A 21,936-nucleotide genomic window follows, 5' to 3' on the forward strand; every position below is an offset into this window, starting at 1 on the left:
AAGAAAGAAAGAAAGAAAGAAAGAAAGAAAGAAAGAAAGAAAGAAAGAAAGAAAGAAAGAAAGAAAGAAAGAAAGTCACAATGATGAGCCCCCTGCTTTCTCTAATCTGGAAACACCTTATCTGCCTGCTGCAGCCTCAGGCAAGGCTGAAAGTAGTAACTCTGAGCAGGACTGATATTCAGCTGGAGATAAAAACACCGACCTCCCTCATTGCTAAATGGTAAATGGCCACTGTCGTAAGCTTCCTAAGGACACCCCTTGCCACAGCCACGTTGCTCGCCCGTTTCCCCTTGAGGTAGCTGCCATGTTGCCCTCAACCCAGCAGGGCACCCCCAGACCCTGCTCTATGGTAGGTCAGCTCTGATTGGTCAGAGTCTACAGTGGCTCCATCAGTTGTTATATATTTTGATTTTCACCCATGCTCTGCCCCTCCCTCATCTGCGGGGCCCTCAAAGCTTGCTGATTCCTACCTCTTAAATATTTCTCTCTTTCAGATCAATTGATCTGTCTGAGGCCCTTGAACTACCAGGGGTGATTGATGTGATAAGAGCTGAGGACATTCCAGGCAGCAACGGTGCTGAAGGTGACAAGTTGTTGGCTGTAGATGAGGTGAGGTTCAGAACATACCTTCCCATGTGACTTTGGGCATCTAATCCCCAAGGTGCCCCCTCCAGGCGGCTTCCCATGCCCTCCCAGCCCTCTCTGCCCCTAGGGGGTAGACATGCCAACTCTTCCTGATGCCTTTATTCAGATGGACCTACCCATCTGGAATCAGGAAATACCATAGCAAAAAGGAAATTTGTTGCAGAAAAACTACAAGTCCTAGTTCCCCCACTGCATGCTCTTGAGTCGATTACTCTTATTTGAAGAATACATGCAGGAAATGACGGGTGTCAGGACAGAAATCCTTGAAAAATCTAGAAACAGAGTACAAATAGACCATCACTCCCTGGTATTTATACCAAACTCTCTCCCTTCCTGAACCGTCTCCCTGCCACCGCCCCCGGACCTTCACATATTCTATTTTTAATAAAGTTGCTAGCGTCATCTTTGACCTTTTCATTCAATTCTGCAGTCATTCAGTGAGCACTTGCTTTCGGAGCCAGGCTACCTTGGTTCATGTTCTCACGTGGCTACTCAGTAGCTGTGTATCATCACCTGTAAAATGGACCTAGTCCTAGCACCCACCTCATTGCATTGTTGTGGATTTAAATGAGCTAATACAAGCAAGTGCTCACAGCAGTGCTTAGCGTGTGAAGGCTCTCAGGAGGTGTTAGCCACTTTTGTCGCATCTCAGTGAGTCCCGCACAGACCCTTTCTCCTCCAGCCATGGAACCAATCACTGCTCTTTGGTTGAGCTCCAGATAAGGTTGACTAAGATTTAGGAGCTTTGTTATCTGCTCAGGCGGTAGTAACAAAACTACAGACTGGGTGGCCTCAAAACACAGAAATTTAGACGCTCCCACTGTGGCACAAAGGGTTTAATCCCCAGCCCAGCACAGTGGGTCGGGGATCCCATGTTGCCACAGCTGTGGCTTAGTTCAAAGCTGTGGCTCAGAGCTGATCCCTGGCCTGGGAGCTCCATATGCCATGCAGTAGGCGTCCAAGGTCAAGGTGTTGGCAAGTTTCTCCCAAGGCCATTCTTCCCAGCTTGCACATGCCCTCCTCCTCCCATGTTCTCACTTGGCCTTTTCTCTGTACGGGAGCCTCCCTCGTATCTCTTCCTCTTCTTATAAGGACACCAGCCGTATGGAATTAAAGCCCGACCCCCACCCCCCAAGACATCACTACCTTAGTTACCTCTTTTTTTTTGTTTGTTTTTGTCTTTCAACCATTTCTTGGGCCACTCCCATGGCATATGGAGGTTCCCAGGTTAGGGGTCCATTCGGAGCTGTAGCCACTGGCCTACGCCAGAACCACAGCAATGTGGGATCTGAGCCACATCTATGACCTACACCACAGCTCACAGCAACATCGGATCCTTAATGCACTGATTGAGGCCAGGGATCGAACCTGTGTCCTCATGGCTACAAGTCAGATTCGTTTCTGCTGAGCCACGATGGGAACTCCTAAAAGAAAATCTTTTTAGCCGAGCCCAGGTAGTTGAATACAACTCCAGTGTGGTTATCACTGTTCAGCAGTGATAACTAAGACACCTGCTATTGATAAGTTTGCACTAACTGTACTTCTATGCAGAATTTCCCACCTGCTTCAAGCATGTGCTTTCTGCAGGTACTTTGCGTGGGCCAGATCATCTGTGCTGTGGTTGCAGAAACAGATGTACAGGCAAAGCGTGCAAGTGAAAAGATAAAGATAACCTATGAAGAGCTGGAGCCTGTAATTATCACCATCGAGGTAAGCAGGCACTGGGTTTCTATGATGACTTGTAAAATCCTAAGTCCCTTTGCAGGAGTTCTCTCCGTGGCACAGCAGAAATGAATCCAACTAGAATCCATAAGGATGCAGGTTCAATCCGTGGCCTCGCTCTGTGGGTTGGGGATGCAGCTTTGCTGTGTAGACCACAGACCCAGCTTGGATCCCATGCTGCTGAGGCTCTGGTATAGGCCAACAGTTGTAGCTCCAATTCGACCCTGAGCCTGGGAATTTCCATATGCCATAGGTACAGCCCTAAAAAGCAAAAAAAAAAAAAAAAAAAAGTCCCTTTGTAAACTTTTTTTTCCACTTTTTTAAAAACTAAATTTAGTTGATTTATGATGTTTTACCCACCTTTGTAAACACTTTACTGTGAGGCTAATTCGGGGCTCTGCTTTTTTCTTGTCACTGGTTTGCTCTGGAAAAATCAGGTTTCTCTGGAAGGTATTACTTAACACGAATTAAAATTAGCTTTGGCTCCAAGAAACAGGAGAAAATAGAAGTTCCTTTCTCTCTCACATTCAAAAAGTCTAGAAATGGCGAGTCCCAGGTAAGAACCCCAACTTGGGGTTCTAGTGTCAGGGATCTGGGTTCCCTGTATCAGGTAGCTCCATCCTGTGTGGTTTCTATTCTCCAGGTCATTAGTCCACAATGGCTACTGAAGTCTGGCCATTGAGTCTATATTCAGTCAGCAGACAGAATGAGGCGATGAAGAAAAACATAACTCCTCCCTTTCAGGACACTTCCCAGAAGTTACACAGAATCTTCCTACATCTTGTTGGTCAGAAACGAGTCATATGCCACACCCAACCCACCGAGAAAGGGGAGCTGGGAAGTGTAGATTTCATTCTAGGTGGCCAAGTGTCCACTAGAAATTGGGGATTACTTGAGGAAAGGGGGGAGAATGATATTGGGAACAATAATCTTTTCAAGGTGGACCCCAAAAGCAGAGGGACTTTTGTGGTGGAATTCCACAGAAATTTCCATCCTCATTGCTGGATCTAGATGATGGAATGCAAAGGCTACTTGCAGCAAAAATAATGAATTTAGATTAAGAAATTCAGGAGTTCCCGTCGTGGCGAAGTGGTTAACGAATCCGACTAGGAACCATGAGGTTGCGGGTTCGGTCCCTGCCCTTGCTCAGTGGGTTAACTATCCGGCGTTGCCATGAGCTGTGGTGTAGGTTGCAGACGCGGCTCGGATCCTGCGTTGCTGTGGCTCTGGCGTAGGCTGTCGGCCACAGCTCCGATTAGACCCCTAGCCTGGGAACCTCCATATGCCTCAGGAGCGGTCCAAGAAATAGCAAAAAGACAAAAAAAAAAAAAGAAATTCAAATGTGGACTGGGGTTCCCAGGTTCTAATTCGATGAAGGATAAGTTCATAGCAATTGAGTTGGGAAAACCTTACTTATTTCTTTGCTCGTGAAAGAAAACAACATTTTTTCAAAGGCCCTAGTGAACCATTTGAAGATTTTTTTAAAGGTACCTAAAAGGTACAATTTGCTCAATATTCAAAGTGTTTAAAAGGTCATTTCTCTTATTTTTTCTAAACTAAGTCAACTCTGTTCCAAATTCCCATTTCATCAAGTTTATAAGAAGTTCAGGCCATTTTTCTTGGCTCACTTCCTTTCCTAGAGTTGCACTGAAATCCTAATAAGGGTTTTTGAACTTTCACCTCCAATTCCATTTCCAAAAGGGGGAAATGTCCTGCAGAAGACACACACGTGAAACATTTTGGGACTCAGAATATTTAGAGCTCTAGAGTATCCTCAGAATAGGACTGTCTACCTATTTTTTGTCAGCAAAAAAATTATTTTGTGGTGTTCCCTTGCAACACAGTGGGTTAAGGACCTGGCATTGTAACTGCAGCAGCTTGGTGTTGCTGCTGTGGCTCGTGTTTGATCCCTGGCCCGGGAGCTTCCACATGCTGAGGATGTGGCCAAAAATAAAATTCTCTTGTGAAGGCAAGTAAATAAAAGAAGAGTCATATATATCAATACTTATTCATCCATTCATTCATATGACTATATATATAAGAAACTGTGTAGTGGACTGGTTGAAAGCACAGATTCTAGAACCAAACTGCCAGGTTCAAATCCTGGCTATACTACTCCCTAACTGTGTGACCTTGAGCAAATTTCCTAACTTGTCTGTGCCATGGTTTCCTCATCTGTAAAATGAAGGTAATAATAATATTAATACCTACATATCAGGTTGTTGTGAGACTAAATGAGTTAATACATGTAAAGCACTTAGAACAGTGCCTGGCACCTAGTTAGTGCTTGCTGAGTATAGCATATATTATAGTAAGATTACACTGCCTTGGGACACATGTACATACTTCCACGTGTACTAAGGTGACCTATTGAGATCTTGGTTTAGCAAAAAAAAATGGAAATTTCAACTATATTGTCCACTTCCTGCTGCTTTGAGAAATCAGGTATTCCTTATTAAGCAAAATGTTTCTCAAAAGTAGGCCCAGGCTTGAAAGCTGCCTCTATCACTTATTTGAAACATATCTTTGAGAAAGTTATTTTAACCTCCTTTTAAGCTCAGTTTCTTCATCTGGAAAATGGAGAGGATAACAGAATTCGTGCAAGAACACATGCAAATACATTGTATATTGTGCAGTATTTGACACAAAATAAGCACCCAATAAATAGTAGCTGCTCTCATTCTCATTCTCATCGTTAGCAAGAAAAGTATGGACTTAAGGCCACTAGAGAGTTAGAACACAGGAGGCGGATGCCGTTGTGAAGTACAGAAAACACATAAAGATTAAGCAGGATCGGAGTTCCCACTGTGGCTTGGTGATAACAAATCCGACTAGTATCCCTGAGGACTCGTTTCTATCCCTTGCCCTGCTCAGTGGATTAAGGATCTGGCATTGCCATGAGCTGTGGTGTAGGTCGAAGATGCGGCTAGGATCCTGCATTGCTGTGGCTGTGGTGTGGGCCGGCAGCTGCAGCTCCTATTCACCCTCTAGCCTGGGAACTTCCATGTGCCATGGGTGCGCCTTAAAAAGGTGAGAAAGAAAGAAAAAGAAAGAAAGAAAGAAAGAAAGGAAGAAAAAGAGATTAAGCAGAATCAGCTGTCAGTAGGTCAATCCACACAACCTCAGAACCAGATGGCTTCCAGCCTTCACACATCATTTCATAGTACTGTAACGGAAAAAAAAAAAAAAAAAAAAAAAAACTGAGCAAAGGGCTAGAAAGGCCCTCATGAGATATGCCAAATACTCAAAGAAATGAACAAACTGTCTACCGTGTCTGTTGGGCTTTCTTGCCCCAGGGATGCCTTAGAACTTGAGTCCCCCCTCCAACCCCCAACACAGTCTCATTCCCATACATGAGCTCCCTAAGTCTGACACAAGCATTTTTCTTCAGGGAGCGGGCAGGGGGTGGAAAAAGGACACAAACCACACTCATTTTTCCTTTGGACCCATTACCTCTTCCCTGGCGATCCACACTGAAGTGAGAATGAGTATTTCTCATCCTGGACCCCCCCTAGTGTCCCCAGACCTCAATTCTTTTTTTTTTTTTTTTTTTTTTTTTTTTTGCTATTTCTTGGGCCGATCCTGCAGCATATGGAGGTTCCCAGGCTAGGGGTCTAATCGGAGCTGTAGCTGCCAGCCTACGCCAGAGCCACAGCAACGTGGGATCCGAGCCGAGTCTGCAACCTACACCACAGCTCACGGCAACGCCGGATCGTTAACCCACTGAGCAAGGCCAGGGACCGAACCCGCAACCTCATGGTTCCTAGTCGGATTCGTTAACCACTGCACCACGATGGGAACTTCCCCAGACCTCAATACTTAACGTTCCTCCAATCCGTGTTGGTTTTCTCTGCAATTTAGAAGGCGGTTCCTCTGCTGTCTCATCTCTGCGGTGAGCCTGCTGCTCTAGGATATCCTCCATTGCTTCTCTGGCTCCTTTCATATGTCCTAGCAGACAGCAGTTTTCGAGAGTGTATTGGCTTTTGAGTAAGAAAAAATTGCCAGTGGACAAAAACAATAAAAAGAATTGGCTTTGGTGTTTGTTTTTTTTCCTGTCACTCAGGATGCCATAAAACACAACTCATTTCTGTGCCCTGAAAAAAAACTTGAACAAGGAAACATGGAGGAGGCATTTGAAAACGTCGATCAAATTGTTGAAGGTAAATGACTCGAGATCCTTTCCAGAATCTTGGTGCAATTCTCTTCTGAAGAGACGTGGAGAGCATGTGATTTCCTCTCAGAAGGACCAGCCTCTCGGGTCTTGGCACTCTGCCTCCTTCCAGATTGTGTGTGTGTTGCTTTGGGGGGCAGGGGGCAGGGAGCAACAGAATCAATAGAAGAAAAACTCCTGAGACTTGGAGCAGTCAAGGACAGAGGTAAAAACAGCAGCAAACACTTTCAACTTGTTATCCAGAGCTACAGTCTCTGAAACAGATGGCCTCTGTCGTCACAGGACAACTGCCTGAGCCATCTGTTCCCTGGTCAGGACACGTCCAGCTGGCCGGTCCCACGTCTCGCTTGCTTTTGAATTTCCAACCAGCACACACCTCCAGGCATTTCCCTGTGCTTGCACTTCACAGGAGAGGTCCACGTGGGCGGACAGGAACACTTTTACATGGAAACGCAGAGAGTGCTTGTTATTCCAAAGACCGAGGACAAAGAACTGGACATTTATGTGTCAACACAGGATCCAGCCCACGTGCAGGTGAGGTCCAGGATCCCCCCACCTCCTAAGTCCTAATTCCATCATGACTTCCACTCAGAGCTGGCCGCCGTTTTACTTGCAGCATCTTAGAATCATCAGAGCAGCTAAAACCTCAGAACCTTTTTTTTTTTTTTTTAATGTTTTCTGATCTTGTCAGGTACATGAAAGAACAGCCAGTCACCTTCAGTTTAAAGAGTCTATCCACTGGCTTCATGCTTAAATGTAATCACAGGATCACATTAAAATGTAATCACAGGATCACCTGCCGTGTTTGACTGGATAACGACACAGTTATTTCTGCGCTTTCTTTCACCCTAAAGCAATCATTATGGGTAACCTTTGGAATAAACACATCACTTTATAGCACTTTTTTTTTCTTTTTTTACTTTTTAGGGCTGCGGGTATGGTATATGGAGGTTCCCAGGCTAGGGGTTGAATCAGAGCTGTAGCTGCCGGCCTATGCCAGAGCCACAGCAACGCGGGATCCGAGCCACATCTGCAACCTGTAGTACACCACAGCTCACGGCAATGCCAGATCTTTAACCCACTGAGCAAGACCAGGGATCAAACCTGTGTCCTCATGAATACTAGTCGGGTTTGTTACCACTGAGCCACAACAGGAACTCCTTTATAGCACATTTTCATCCGCAGTCACAAAGCGCTCCAGGTTTTAGCTGCAAACATATGTTCTTCTTCAATAGATTGTCAGGAATTCACTGGTTTTCACCTTGCTGGGACGTTAGGTGTAGGCATCTGGCTAGACTCCAGCTTCTGACAGGAATCCAGGACTCTGACAGTTTCCCTTTTGGAAAATACCATTTCTCTGCTGGAAAGTCTGATCTCTGAAGATTAACAATGTTTACGAATTCAACAGAGCTCCACGCAACGAAGTCAGATTATATCGTTTGGTTTTTTACTGACAGCAGATGCGGATGAATTTTGCTGGGATGTGGAAAGCAGAAACCTTCTTTGCCATTTCACTCTTGTAAAACTTTCCCATTACCGACCTTTTACAGAAAACGGTGTCCTCTACTTTAAACATCCCCATCAACAGGATCACCTGTCATGTAAAACGAGTAGGTGGAGGTTTTGGCGGGAAGGTGGGAAGACCAGCTGTATTCGGGGCTATTGCCGCTGTGGGCGCCATCAAGTAAGTGCACTTGGAGACACGGAGGAGGTGAAATGCACAGAGAGAGTTGAGAGGCACTTGGGCTGCTGTCATAACCACCTGAGGGTCTTTGGGCAACTCAGCCTCCTGTTTCTTTTTCTTTATAATTATAGGTAATACTACCCACCCTCCTGGAGTTATTGGGAAACTCAGATGCACACAGAACTTTGAATAGTCTAGTTTGCTCTTAAGAGGAAAAGCCGTATTATGAGTGCAACACCTCTACCGCTAAGGCTGCACATCCCTGAGCTTCAGAGAAGATGACCCATTTGGGGGTGGGGCAAGGCACCTGCCCAGGTGGCGTGCCAGGAGGGAGGCTGCTCCCCCACTTTTCCTTTCTACCCTCGGCTGCAGACAGGATGGGGTGAGGGGAAAATTCTCCCATCCGCTGCCTCCCTGCACCTGAGCTGGCTCTTCAGTGTGTGCTCAGTGGACATGTGACATCCTCCACAAGAGCTCTTGTGCTAACCTCAATCAGAAGTCTTGCTCCTTCATGGTGCTGGCTTTTCTATTCCTTGATCTATTTTTATGGCTGTTGATTACTATGTCATAGCTCCAATCAGCCTGCAAAGTTCAAAGGTCCTGCTTCCTTTGACAATTTTCCTGTACTTCAGAGATCCCAAAGCACTCAGATATGGGGCAAGTTTTGCAATGAGAGGTGGGAAAAGGCAGGATCTGAATCCCATCCCCAGTTTTCTCCATCATGAAACTCTCTCTGTTCACAACCACCCAGAACTCAGCAAGGGATAATGAATTCATCGTAATCCCACCAGGCTTTCTACATTTAAGACCTCTCAAACATGACTGCACATTAGTATCATCTGGGGAGCATTTAAATCCAACAGCTAGGCTGCCCCATATTGACCCAGGCATCAGTCTGTTTTAAAACTTCCCCAGTGGTTCCGCTGTTCAGGCAAGTGTGGCAACAAGCACCTTAGGCCGCAACGTCTGCCATGCATTAAGTGGTCCCCAGAGCAGTGTTCTCAAACTGCTGATGATGAGAGTTTCCTGGGCTTGTACAAATTCCTGCCTCCCCTTCCCAGACCCCACTGAAGAAGAATCACCAGGGGATGCACCTGGAAACTATGCATTTAACTGATGCTCCAGGTGGTCCTCATCATTAAAGACCAGGAAACCCTGGGCTAGAATCGTGGATTTCAACACGTACCTGAAGACACCTGCATCAGAATCACAGGGAAGTACAGATTCTGGGGCCCCTCTCAACCTATTGAATCAGGGCCCTAGTGCTAAGCCCAAGAATCTGCATTTCACTAGCACTCCAGATGATTCTTCTGCACTCCAGAGTCTGGGAAGCTCTGCTCTAGACAAACAGAAAGCCTGAATCTCCTAACTACCTAAGGGCCCAACTTAGCCAAACACAGCAACTTGGGCAAAAATGAAGATTTTATCCTAGATGTCCTAGGCCATGTACTTGGCCTTGTTTTTCAGTTGTCCTGTTAAGTTTGCATGTATCTGTTCACACTCTTTATACTTGGTAACTAGTGACGGAGATATGCAAAATATATGGATCTGGGTAAGGGTCAAATTTGAAGCCGTAAGAATATTAGTTAACTCACATATGGCATTCATCCCTTTTGGCTAGATCTCCAAACATGGAATTATAGAACACAGGGATATTAGTAATTTAGTCAAATGTCAATTCATATCAGTGCCTGGCACATCATATGTACTCATGAATATATAAGTGATGAGTGGATGGTTAAATGAATAGTTGAGTGTGTAGGTAGGAGGGTGGATAGACGAATGGGTGGGTAGATTGTTGAATGAGAGGATTGATAAATGGATGGATGGATGGATGGATGGATGGTTGAGTGGGAGGGATGAAGAATCTAAAATTTGTTTTCTTTAGAACTGGTCACCCCATCCGTCTTGTTCTTGATCGTGAAGATGATATGTTAATAACTGGGGGAAGACATCCATTATTTGGAAAATATAAAGTAAGTATTAAAGATGAAAATACTAAAGCACTTCATTTTATTTGAATGGTTTTATCCTTTTCTATTATTCTGATTTTACTAAATTCGAAAAACAATAAACTTAGCATCTAAATTATTAAATATTTAATAAATAGTTAAATATTAAAATATTTGAATACTCAACATTTTACAAGGAACTTTTAGAAAATCTAGTATAGAGTTATGAAGACGTCGAATGATAAAGATACAATTTCCAATAATGATAAAAATACTGTTGAAGGAATAGGATTTATGTTAGTGCTTCCCCAAAGACAAAAAAAGAAAAGAAATAAAGAAATCCACTACAAACATTGTTATACCAAAACTTCTTGACAATAGAAATATTATTTTTCAGTAGAAATGTTTGGAAACAATTTGACCACCTTTATAAATGTTTGTACCAAATGGTTATGAAAATGTCTTAAAAGCTCTTCGTCAATAGGAAAAAAGAATCTACTAACTAGTGAAATAATTTTTTAAATAATTCAATGAATGTTACTATATTTATAGTTGTACAACCATCATCACAACCTAATTTTAGAAGATTTTCACCCCAAACCCCCAGGGAAATAATTTAACATTGTTTCAAGCCACATTCATTGCATTTTTATCCAACTATAGAAAACACTATTAAAAATAATTGCTGGGATCTATTTGACAGCAATACTACTTTTCAAATTCATGACTGAGTTATTAGGACAGTTCCAATGTAATGTTTCTCTATCTAACATGCTTTATTTGGGAATTGCTTATAGCATATACATAGCTAAATTTTCTGTCTGATTTTGTCATTGCCTTAAGAGTACTAAATGATTGTATTCTTAGTATTACTAAAGCCAAGGCTTTCCATACCACACAGAACAATTCTATTTATTCCATTGGCATTGGTAATTTTTATAATTAGAGAGAAAGAACCATAGTTGGCCATTAAATCTTTTAGCCACTTTAAAATAAAAAAAGAACTAAATACTCACCACTATTATTATCTTCCAGGCCCCAGAGCAAAGGTAGAGGCATACGCTGGGATTGTGCCAATTGGTGTTATGATGGTTGTTGAGTTCTGGCTTTGGCCTAGATTATAAATCAGCTTTCAATTATATCACAGTTATGAGACTGTTTTAGTGCTGGTAAAAAAAGGGTACTAAACTATACTAAAAGATGGTTCTAGACTATAAATATGTTGGTAATTAGAGTAATACAAAATATAGTTTTAAAAAATAATCAGGAGTTCCCATCATGGCTCAGTGGTTAACGAATCTGACTAGGAACCATGAGGTTTGGGGTTCGATTCCTGGCCTTGCTCAGTAGGTTAAGGATCTGGCGTTGCCGTGAGCTATGGTGTAGGTTGCAGACATGGCTCAGATCCCATGTTCCTGTGGCTGTGGTGTAGGCCAGCAGCTACAGCTCCAATTAGACCCCTAGCCTGGGAACCTCCATATGCCATGGGAGTGGCCCTAGAAAAGGCAAAAAAGACCCCCAAAAATAATAATAAAAATAAAAAACAAAATAAAAAATAATCAGATATTTTTTAAAAACAAATTTTATTTTTAAATAAATATAATTTTACTTCCAATATTCTAATGTGTGTGTATCCTCATGCAAACCTAGCTAACCAAATTTCTTTGATTATTTAGAACTATTTGTAAATTAACATAAGGTTTATCTGTGAATAGATTCTTTCAAAATTCTTGAAAAGCTCGCACTGAACAGTTTGAGTCTCTCTGCTCCCTCATTTATGATACTACGTTACTTAGCAGTCCTTTCTTCATGAAAAGTCAAAGGCAAACTTCAGCCTAGCATTTGTCAAAATTACCGCAAATTCTGAAATTGTGTATTTTGCTACATTTTTAACTTCTCTGATGTATTATCCAACATTTTCCTTGGCGTAGATGATAAGAACCATATAGGAAAGTGGGTCCATCAATGTATTTATCCCTGTTTTCAGAAAGGCAAGGAGACCAGGGCCAATTCTTTTTGGGTAGAACTACCCTAGGGAGTGGGAATTTTGCTGTTTCAATCTGGGCTGTGCAGACGAAATGGTCTAGGTGAGTAGGGCTAGTGGCAGCTAGTCTAGGTGAACCTGGTGGTAGTTCATCTAGTGCACTTAGTGGCAATTTCAGAAAAATGCAAGTTGCCTTCAGTAAGTTCCAGGAGGAACAGCAGCACTAGCTTGCATGTGTTAGATCCTCCATCAATGACAAAGTACTTCATGGAGAGCTCAGTGAGATGAGAGAGTCAGGTGGACCTCCCAGTGCCCATTCCCCAACCTCAGAAGCTTCCCCAAAAAAATGATGCCCTGTAATTCATCCCAACACACTCTGGAATTCCAGAGACTTTTCCAGAGGGGGGACCCACAGACTAAATTACAAGGAAAATCAGTCCAAAGTGAAGAAGAATCTTCCACAAAAAAGGAAGAAGAGGGTAGCCATTATATGCCAGGAGACCAGCAAGGACTTTAGATTCCATGCTGACTGTGAAGCCAGAAAATTACATGATGAAAGCCAAGGGCTCAGCAAAATTCAGGTCAGAGAACATCTTTGTCAGCCAAGCACTGAAAAACTAGGGAATGTCCAGACGTGGTCCACCCCAGAGCAAACAGGGGTGGTCTATCTTCATGGAAGAGCTGGGCTGTGAATTGTAAACACATGGTAAAATGTCCATCATTTGGTGACAGGTGGGATTCATGAACAGCGGGCGAATCAAAGCTCTGGACATTGAGTGCTTCATTAACGGAGGGTGCATGCTGGATGACTCGGAGCAGGTATGTGCATCAGCAACCGGCACATCCTTGTTGGTGAACAGAATGCAGAATTTCTAGATGAGGAGTTGCCGTCATGGCGCAGTGGTTAACGAATCCGACTAGGAACCATGAGGTTGTGGGTTCGGTCCCTGTCCTTGCTCAGTGGGTTAACAATCCAGCGTTGCCATGAGCTGTGGTATAGGTCGCAGACGCGGCTCGGATCCTGCATTGCTGTGGCTCTGGCGTAGGCCAGCTTCTACAGCTCCGATTCAACCCCTAGCCTGAGAACCTCCATATGCCGCGGGAGCAGCCCAAGAAATGGCAAAAAGACAAAAAATATGTATATAATAATAATAATTTCTAGATGAGTCTCTAAGGAACAGTTTCTTCAAGTACTTGCCCAGTCCCACAAGCAATTCAACTCCGTACTTCACTTTTCGAAAAAAAGAAAAAAGTGCTGTTCAATATATGTGACTATCTCCTTTGATTTTAGGTGACAGAATTTCTTATACTGAAGCTGGAAAATGCATATAAAATCCACAACCTCCGACTCCGGGGCCGTGCATGCCTGACACATTTACCGTCCAACACAGCCTTTCGCGGATTCGGCTTCCCACAAGGAACCCTGGTGACAGAATCCTGCATCACAGCTGTGGCAGCCAAATGTGGCCTTCTGCCAGAAGAGGTAAGGTTGTGATCAGAGTCCTAACCAAGGTTGCGGAAGAATCAGATGGGGGGGGGGCGACCAGCTGCCCAAGGAAAACAGCCTGGAAGAACCACACAAATTAGCCCTGGCTCAGAATTCGAGAGAATTTAAGGGCAACCTGAAAGAACCCACCTCCCTAACAGTTTCCCTCCTTATACAATGATTTTCTTTTTTTGTCTTTTTCGTTTTTGGCTTTTGTCTTTTTAGGGCCCCACCCACAGCATATGGAGGTTCCCAGGCTAAAGGTTGAATCAGAGCCGCAGCCGCCGGCCTACCCCACAGCCACAGCAACTCGGGATCCGAGCCACGTCTGCGGCCTACACCACAGCTCATGGCAACACTGGATCCTTAACCCACTGAGAGAGGCCAGGGATTGAACCTGCAACCTCACGGTTCGTAGTCAGATTTGTTTCCACTGTGCCACAAAGGGAACTCCTTTCTTTTTTTTTTTTTAACTTATACGAAATTACTCTTTCTGAAATTCAAACCATACTGAAGGTATTACAGTAAAAAATGAACATCCGCTTTTGCATCTGCCATCCCTACAGGTCCAGGATAACTGTTGTTATTGATTGTTCTAGTCCTTTCTCTATGTTTACCCACCCATATGTTTATATATGCATACATAAACATTAATATGTGGTGCATATGTGAGCATATGTGGTTATTTACTAAAATGAGACCATAATAAACACAATTCTGCGCCTTATTTTTCTGCATGACAATATGCCATGACCATCTTCTCCTGTTGGTAGAATCATCTATTTCATTCATTTTCGTGACTGATTAGTACTATGTAATACGCATGTACTGTAATTTATTTAGCCACTCCACTATTGATATGCATTCAGTTTGCTACCTATTTTTTGCTTTTAAAATGGCATTGGTACAGAAGTACCAAGGTTATATCTTTGCCCTCTTGTATATGTCTGTAGAATAAACTTACAGAAATGGAATTGCTGATCCTTGGAAACTTTTGAGAGATACTGCCAAAAGAATGCCCTCCAGGAATTCCCTGGTGGCTCAGCAGGTTAAGAATCCCATGTTGCCACTGCTGTGGCTCAGGTCACTTTTGTAGCACAGGTTCAGTACCTGGCCTGGGAACTTCCACACGCCATGGGCGCAGACAAAAAGAGAGAGAGAGAGAATGCCCTACAAAAATATTTTGTGCAAGATCCCAGAAGGTACTCAGTGTGTATGATAAGCCAGACCAAAGAGAGGCAGCCACTGGCACATGAGATAACTATTGATACACTCTTCTACTCCTCACACATTCCAAGCAGATCCCAGCCTGCTTTTTCCACTTCCATCCCATCCTTCCCCAGTATGGACCCTCTGATCCAGCAAAGACTGTCCATGTCTTTGATCCCCTGTGTCCTTAAATTCAACGGGGAAGACCACTAGGTCTGTGATTCGTGATTGTCGGCGTGCTTCCGGCACACAGGGGAACACCCGACTACTGAACAAGGGAGACAGTGGTTATCCTAAAAGAAGTCACATTTCTATGCATCCAAAGGAAGAAGACATCACATTGGCTTGGGGGAGGGACGGCAGGCAGAACGTTCTGGAGAAGATGACACTTGAGATATACCTTGAAGAATAAGAGCACAGAGAATGGACAGGTAGTCTGGGCCAGTGGAACAATTAGAGGCTGCCTCTCTGTGGCTCAGTTTCTTTATCAAGAAAATGAGGACAATAGATTCACCTCACAGCATGCCTGCAAGAATTAAATGAGCTAGCATTCATGAAAACATTTGTTTTCATAAACCAGATAGTATTGTTCCCATGTATCTACAATCATAATTCTTTTATTGTCATTTGAATAGCTGGGGATAATGAAGCACCCTGAGCATATCTCGCTGGGCTCTCCTTCTTTGTCAGATGTTGCAAGTTGCTAGGATAAGACATACCCATACACAAAAACATTTTTTTAAAGATTGTACAGCACATTCCCAAGACAATTGAAAGACTTGGAGAAGGTCTGCTATTTGTCACTAGCTGCAGGCTTTTCCTCTCTAGCAAAACAAATCTTCAGTTATGACAGTAAATCTTTGTTTTAATATGTTACCTGTCAACTCTGCTCCACCCTCTGAACCTTGCAGGGAAAAAAGGAAAATCTGCCTCCTTAGGCCCATGCATCCCACTGCCCTTCACAGATCAGTCACTATCTCTTGCCTCCACTTCCAGGAGGGAGAGACCCTGATTGGTGCATCGAAAAAGAGAGGAGGAGTTCCCATTGTGGCTCATTGGTAACAAACCCAACTAGTATCCATGAGGATGCAGGTTCAGTCCCTGGTCTCGCTCAGTGGATCTGGTGTTGCTGTGAGCTGTGGTATAGTCTGGCAGCTGCAGCTCCGATTCAGCTCCTAGCCTGGGAACTTCCATGTGCCATGGGTGTGGCAGAAAGAAAGAAAGAAGGAGGGAAGGAAGGAAGGAAGGAAGGAAGGAAGGAAGGAAGGAAGGAAGGAAGGAAGGAAGGAAGGAAGGAAGGAAGGAAAGGAAGGAAGGAAGGAAGGAAGGAAGGAAGGAAGGAAGGAAGGAAGGAAGGAAGGAAGAAAGAAAGAAAGAAAGAAAGAAAGAAAGAAAGAAAGAAAGAAAGAAAGAAAGAAAGAAAGAAAGAAAGAAAGAAAGAAAGAAAGAAAGAAAGAAAGAAAGGAGTTCCCATCGTGGTGCAGTGGTTAACAAATCTGACTAGGAACCATGAGGTTGCAGGTTCGATCCCTGGCCTTGCTCAGTGGCTTAAGGATCTGGTGTTGCCGTGAGCTGCGGTGTATGTCATAGATTCGGCTCGGATCCCGTGTTGCTGTGGCTGTGGTGTAGGCCGGCAGCTACAGCTCCAATTAGACACCTGGCCTGGGAACCTCCATATGCTGTAGGAGCGGCCCTAGAAAAGGCAAAAAGACAAGAAAAAAAAAAGAGAGAGAGAAAACAAGATGAGAAATACCCGCCCCCCCATTATTTCTTCGAAAGCACGTGCTGCTCAGAGAAAAAGAAAAAAGACCCTGTCTTCCCCTCACAGAAGTTTACACTTTTAGTGGGGAGGCTTTTCAAGTCTCTATTTCGCAGTCAGTTTCTGTCTTATCATAACTATGGCTCCATTTCCCATCCACTTCAGGTTAGGGAGAAAAACATGTACAAAACAGTTGATAAAACCATCTACAAACAAGCGTTCAGCCCTGAGACCCTAATAAGATGTTGGAACGAATGTCAGGACACGTCCTCCTTTCCCAGCCGAAGAATACAAGTCGAGGAGTTCAATAAGAAGAACTACTGGAAGAAGAGAGGCATCGCTATGATCCCCATGAAGTTTTCAGTTGGCTTTGCTGCATCAAGCTATCATCAGGTAAGTCTCGTACGTGTGGTTAGTGACCCTTGTGTCAGACACACCCTGGGCCCAATCAGCTCGTGCTGACTTGGGATGAGCGTCACGTTTCCCAGGGCCCTAAGCCCCTCTCCCCTGCACTGGGGAGAAGGGTACAGAACTCTCCTAAGCAGCCCCCCTTCTGCAGGCACTTTCAACACAGTGCAGGAGAAAATGCACTGCTGTGTTTGCTTCAAGGGCAGAAAACGACATTGACAAACATGAGACCCGCAGCAGCAAAACTACCAAGATGGAGCGTTGACCCCCCCAACCCTCGCTGTTCAAAAAGGGGACAGGAGCCCCCAAGGCCCGTGGCACCATGCTTTCTGTGCTCGGTGGTCTCACAGCTTGGGCAGGAATGGGCTCCTCCATACACCTAAGTCTGAGGCAGAGATGTCATTTCATTTTGCCTCGACCAGCCGGCTATTCTCCTAGCCACCTCTCCCAGGAATTTGTGTCAATTCTGCAGGAGAAGTGGGGATGGCAGAGTCCAAAATTCCTCCCAGGTTGGGAGTTTGGAGTTAGTAGATGCAAACTATTGCATTTGGAGTGGATTAGCACTGAGATCCTGCTGTATAGCACAGAGAACTATACCTAGTCACTTGTGATGGAACATGATGGAAGATAATGTGAGAAAAAGAATGTATATATGTGTGTGTGTGTGTGACTGGGTCACTTTGCTGTACAGCAGAAATTGACAGAACATTGTAAATCAACTATAATAGAAAAAATAAAAATCTTATTTAAAAAAAATCCTCCCAGGTAGATTTGCAAAAGAAGAGGCGGGGCATTCAGAGACCCCATCCAGAAGGGAAGAGGAAGAGCGGCATGGAGATGAGCCCATTCAGCAGCACAAGGACCCATACAGACAAGTCCCCAGCAGTTCCAGTGGGTCACATACAGGAAGGCCATTAGGAAACTGGGAAAAGCTGTTGCCTCCCATTGCTGCCCACCAAAGCAGAAACGCAACAACTGGACAATCATACATGCATTACATCTAAATATAAATCTAAAAGCTGAAAATGCATTAGGTCTCTTTTGTATATATCATTGAAAGTATTTTTTCACTTACACCCAGCTACTGGCAGGCGATAGGCATGCGCGCGCACACACACACACGCATGCACGCATACATGCACCACAAAAACTGCCCTGTCAAAGGAAATCCTTCTTAGAGAATAAAGCAGTTGCCCCAAATCCCTAATCTACTGGAGTGGAGAAATCATCGGCCCTGCTACTTGCCAGCTGTGAGATATTAAAAAAGTTATTCAACTTCTCTGAGCCTCAGCTTCCCCAATTACGAGATGAGAATAATAATCCTTTCTCCTAGGACTGATGAGGAGTCAATGAGATGCTGAATGTAGGATCTGGCAGGGTTCCCGGAACGCTGTGTGCTCTCCAGGGCAGCCCTAAGCCCCTCCCCAGGAGATCCCAGTCTCCCCCTCAGGGCTGTGGCTCCTCTGGCAGGTAGGACTCTGGCTGGGAGTTGAAGTGTGTTATTCCAGGTCAGCTGATGACTCATGAAGCTGGACCACCTACTCTCTAAATTAGGTCTGAGAAGCACTGTGCTCAGAGGGAGTCAAAAGGCCCACCGTGAATAAATCCTGTTATTAGCACCTACAAGCTTTGAGGCCCCGGAGCTCCTCCAAGCCATCCTGGGCCTCCGGGCAGCTCCAGACATGAATAAAGTCCTAATTTCTCCTTCTCCCGGAAAGAAAAATACCACATTTCCATTCGTCCAATTTAACAGACATTTATTTCGTGTCTCTGTGATTCAGACCGGCTCAAGGTTCTCTGCAGGACTGAGACGAGCAAGACCAGCTGCCCCTCCTTTCAGAGACTCTCAGAAGAGCTCACCACAGTATTCATTTCCCATGGCTGTTGTAACAAAGTACCATGCATGTGGTGGCTTAAAACAACAGATTTATTCTCTCACAGTTGTGGAGGCTGGAAGTCCAAAATCCAGGGCTCAGCAAGGCTATGCTGCTTCCGAAGGCTCCAAGGAAGAGTCCTTCCTCGCCTCTTCCAGCCGCCGGTGGCTCCTGGGGTTCCTCCGCTCACAGCTGCACAACTCCAGTCTCAGCTTCATCTTCACATCACCTTTTTATAGGGACACAAGTCAATGAATTTGGGATCTGCCCAATCCAGTGTGACCTCTTAACTAATGGCACTTGCAAAGACTCTATTTCCAAATAATTCTGAGGTTCCAGATGGACATGGATTTGGGATGCAAGGAACACTATTCAACCCAGGGCACCCCTGTAAGAGGAACTGCAGAGAAAGGGGCCTCTCATTCTTCCCAGAGGGGAACGAGAAGCGTTCCGGCAGGCTTTCATGGAGACAGAGACAGGGGTATGGGGCTGAAGGCTGGGGAGCAGCCAGGAAGAAGCAGCCATTGGGCCAGACTTGGAAGCAAAAGAGGGAAAAGACAGGGATGAATCAGGAAAAGTTCAAGAGACCAAATCCCAAAGGGCCTCGCGTTGTAGCACAGAGCCCGCCTTGCCCAGTGGTAAACCCTTCTTCCCGCCACCATTCCATTCACTTGTCCCTCAAGGGGAACCCTTCCTGGACTCTGCAGAAGCTGTTGGAATCTGTTCTCCCAGGGTCCCTTCTGCCACATCCATGATCCCACAGAACATTCCACATGACAATGACTTGCTCTCCAGCCTGTGCCCCCACTATGTTGTGAGCTGCTGAGGAAGAACCATGCCTTCTTCATCTTGACTTATCCGGAGCTGAGCACAGGTTGGCATACAACCGGTGCAGGCACTTACAAATGTTTATAGAGCCGGTTGGGTGCATGGGCAGCCAGAGAGTTTAAGCAGGGGAGTGACTTTCCAATAGTTGAAACACTATTCACAATCCCCAGGTTTCCAAAGGGACCTCTACTGAAACCAGGTTCTTAAATAGGAATGTTCTTCAGAGGCAGCTTGAGCATGAAACAGAATGAAGCTTCAGAATCCTACCAGGAAAGCCTGCCCCTCTGACCCTTCTTGCTCCACGAGACTGCTGTTCCACTACCTTATGTCTGACATTGAACCTTCCTGAACGCTGACTTGTGCTAAGCTGTGCTTTCTGGGTTATTTCTCCAGGCAGCTGCACTGGTTCATATCTACACTGATGGGTCTGTATTGGTCACACATGGAGGCAACGAACTGGGACAAGGTATTCACACCAAAATGCTACAGGTGAGAAAAACAAAATTCATCTCTCTATTCACTGTTGACATGATAGACATCTGGCACTAATTTTAGAGTAAATGAGGGAGTTCTTATTGAGGCTCAGTGGTAATGAACCCAGCTAGTAACCATGAGGATGCGGGTTCGATTCTGGTCTCACTCCATGAGTTAAGGATCCTGTGTCACTGTGGCCGTGATATAGGCTGGTAGCTGCAGCTCCAATTCACCCCCTAGCCTGGGAACTTCCATTTGCTGCGGGTGCAGCCTTAAAAAAAAGAGAGAGTAAATAATGCAAACAAACCCAAAGATCTTGACTTTTTTTTTTTTTTGTCTTTTGCCATTTCTTGGGCCGCTCCCACGGCATATGGAGGTTCCCAGGCTAGGAGTCGAATCGGAGCTGTAGCCACCGGCCTATGCCAGAGCCACAGCAACGTGGGATCCGAGCTGTGTCTGCAACCTACACCACAGCTCATGGCAACACCGGATCCTTAACCCACTGAGCAAGGCCAGGGATCGAACCTGCAACCTCATGGTTCCTAGTCAGATTCATTAACCACTGCACCACGACGGGAACTCCAGATGTTGACTATTTAGTTGAGAAATTTCTTGCATATCAAACAGAATGGCAGAGGCAGTGGAATCCCACGCATATGCAGGTACTGCTGGAGCTTGGCCAAGGTTTATGGATGGAGATGGTTGTTAGTGAAAACACCACTGATGGGCACCCAGAGCGCTGTGGTGGGTGCACCGTGCAGGCTTACCTAGAGTAGGAATTTCTCAGCTTTTCTCTTTTTTTTTTTTTTAAAGGCCACACCCACAGCATATGGAGGTTCCCAGGCTAGGGTTCAAATTGGAGCTATAGCTGCTGGCCTATGCCACAGCCCCAGCAGCACAGGATCTGAGCTGCATCTGCAACCTACACCACAGCTCACAGCAAAGCCAGATCCTTAACCCACTGAGCGAGGCCAGGGATTAAACCCTGCATCCTCATGGATACTAGTCTGGTTCGTTAACCACTGAGCCATGACAGAAATTCCTTAAAGGCTGTTTTAACACACACATATATACACGAAGTAGAATGATAAAATCCCAGAAGAAAAAAATAATAATCCTTTAAACTGAAATTTTTAACTTTATGACTAATTTACTAGATTGTGGTAGTGCACATCTGTAGCTTTTGACTATCCAGCCCCTCAGCTCCTTTTGAATACCCCTACCACACTCCATGTAGTTCTGAAGGACTCCTAAATTCTGGTACCTTTTAACCTCATCCCCCTCCTGCACCGACACCTGCCACAGATGTAGGCACAGGATCCTGGTCCGGCCAATCCTGGTTCCTGAACCCCATCACCTGCAGGGATTGGTCCAGGAAGAAGACACAGAGACAAGCAAGGCCAATCAGTGTCCTTTCCTGGGACTGATATGCAGATGCTGGGAGAAAGGAACTATTTTTTTCTCCTGTGGTAGTTTAGCTACTATGCTATAAGCCAGGGATTGTCAGAGGCGATTCTGCCAAGGATGAAACTTGTCTACTGTTGGAAATAACATGGCCATTGTAGAAGGAAAAGCAAATGCGAGAGGCTGTGAGAGGACCTGGATGAGACCACAAAGCCCCAGATACCTATATACGCCTGATGCTAGCTCCTTCATCTTTCCCAGTTATGTGGACCAGTAAATTCCTTTTGGATTTTCATCACCAAGAAGTAATCAAATTGTCCTTTTTTTTTTTTTTTT

The 21,936-nt window shown here is 44.8% G+C and overlaps 1 protein-coding gene across 1 annotated transcript in view; it reads left to right on the forward strand.

The window, feature by feature from the left end:
* The window catches only part of LOC125123424 (aldehyde oxidase 2), a 94,182-nt gene that overhangs the window by 37,155 nt on the left and 35,091 nt on the right, over positions 1-21,936 (forward strand). The window contains exons 18-27 of the mRNA XM_047773184.1: positions 495-609; positions 2,233-2,355; positions 6,431-6,527; positions 6,948-7,072; positions 8,089-8,222; positions 10,111-10,198; positions 12,891-12,977; positions 13,450-13,641; positions 16,778-17,005; positions 20,116-20,211. Of these exons, the coding sequence (XP_047629140.1) occupies positions 495-609; positions 2,233-2,355; positions 6,431-6,527; positions 6,948-7,072; positions 8,089-8,222; positions 10,111-10,198; positions 12,891-12,977; positions 13,450-13,641; positions 16,778-17,005; positions 20,116-20,211 (1,285 nt within the window). The remainder of the gene's footprint in view (positions 1-494; positions 610-2,232; positions 2,356-6,430; positions 6,528-6,947; positions 7,073-8,088; positions 8,223-10,110; positions 10,199-12,890; positions 12,978-13,449; positions 13,642-16,777; positions 17,006-20,115; positions 20,212-21,936) is intronic.

The sequence above is a fragment of the Phacochoerus africanus genome, chromosome 3 (genome assembly GCF_016906955.1).
Source record: "Phacochoerus africanus isolate WHEZ1 chromosome 3, ROS_Pafr_v1, whole genome shotgun sequence".
Classification (NCBI taxonomy): domain Eukaryota; kingdom Metazoa; phylum Chordata; class Mammalia; order Artiodactyla; family Suidae; genus Phacochoerus; species Phacochoerus africanus.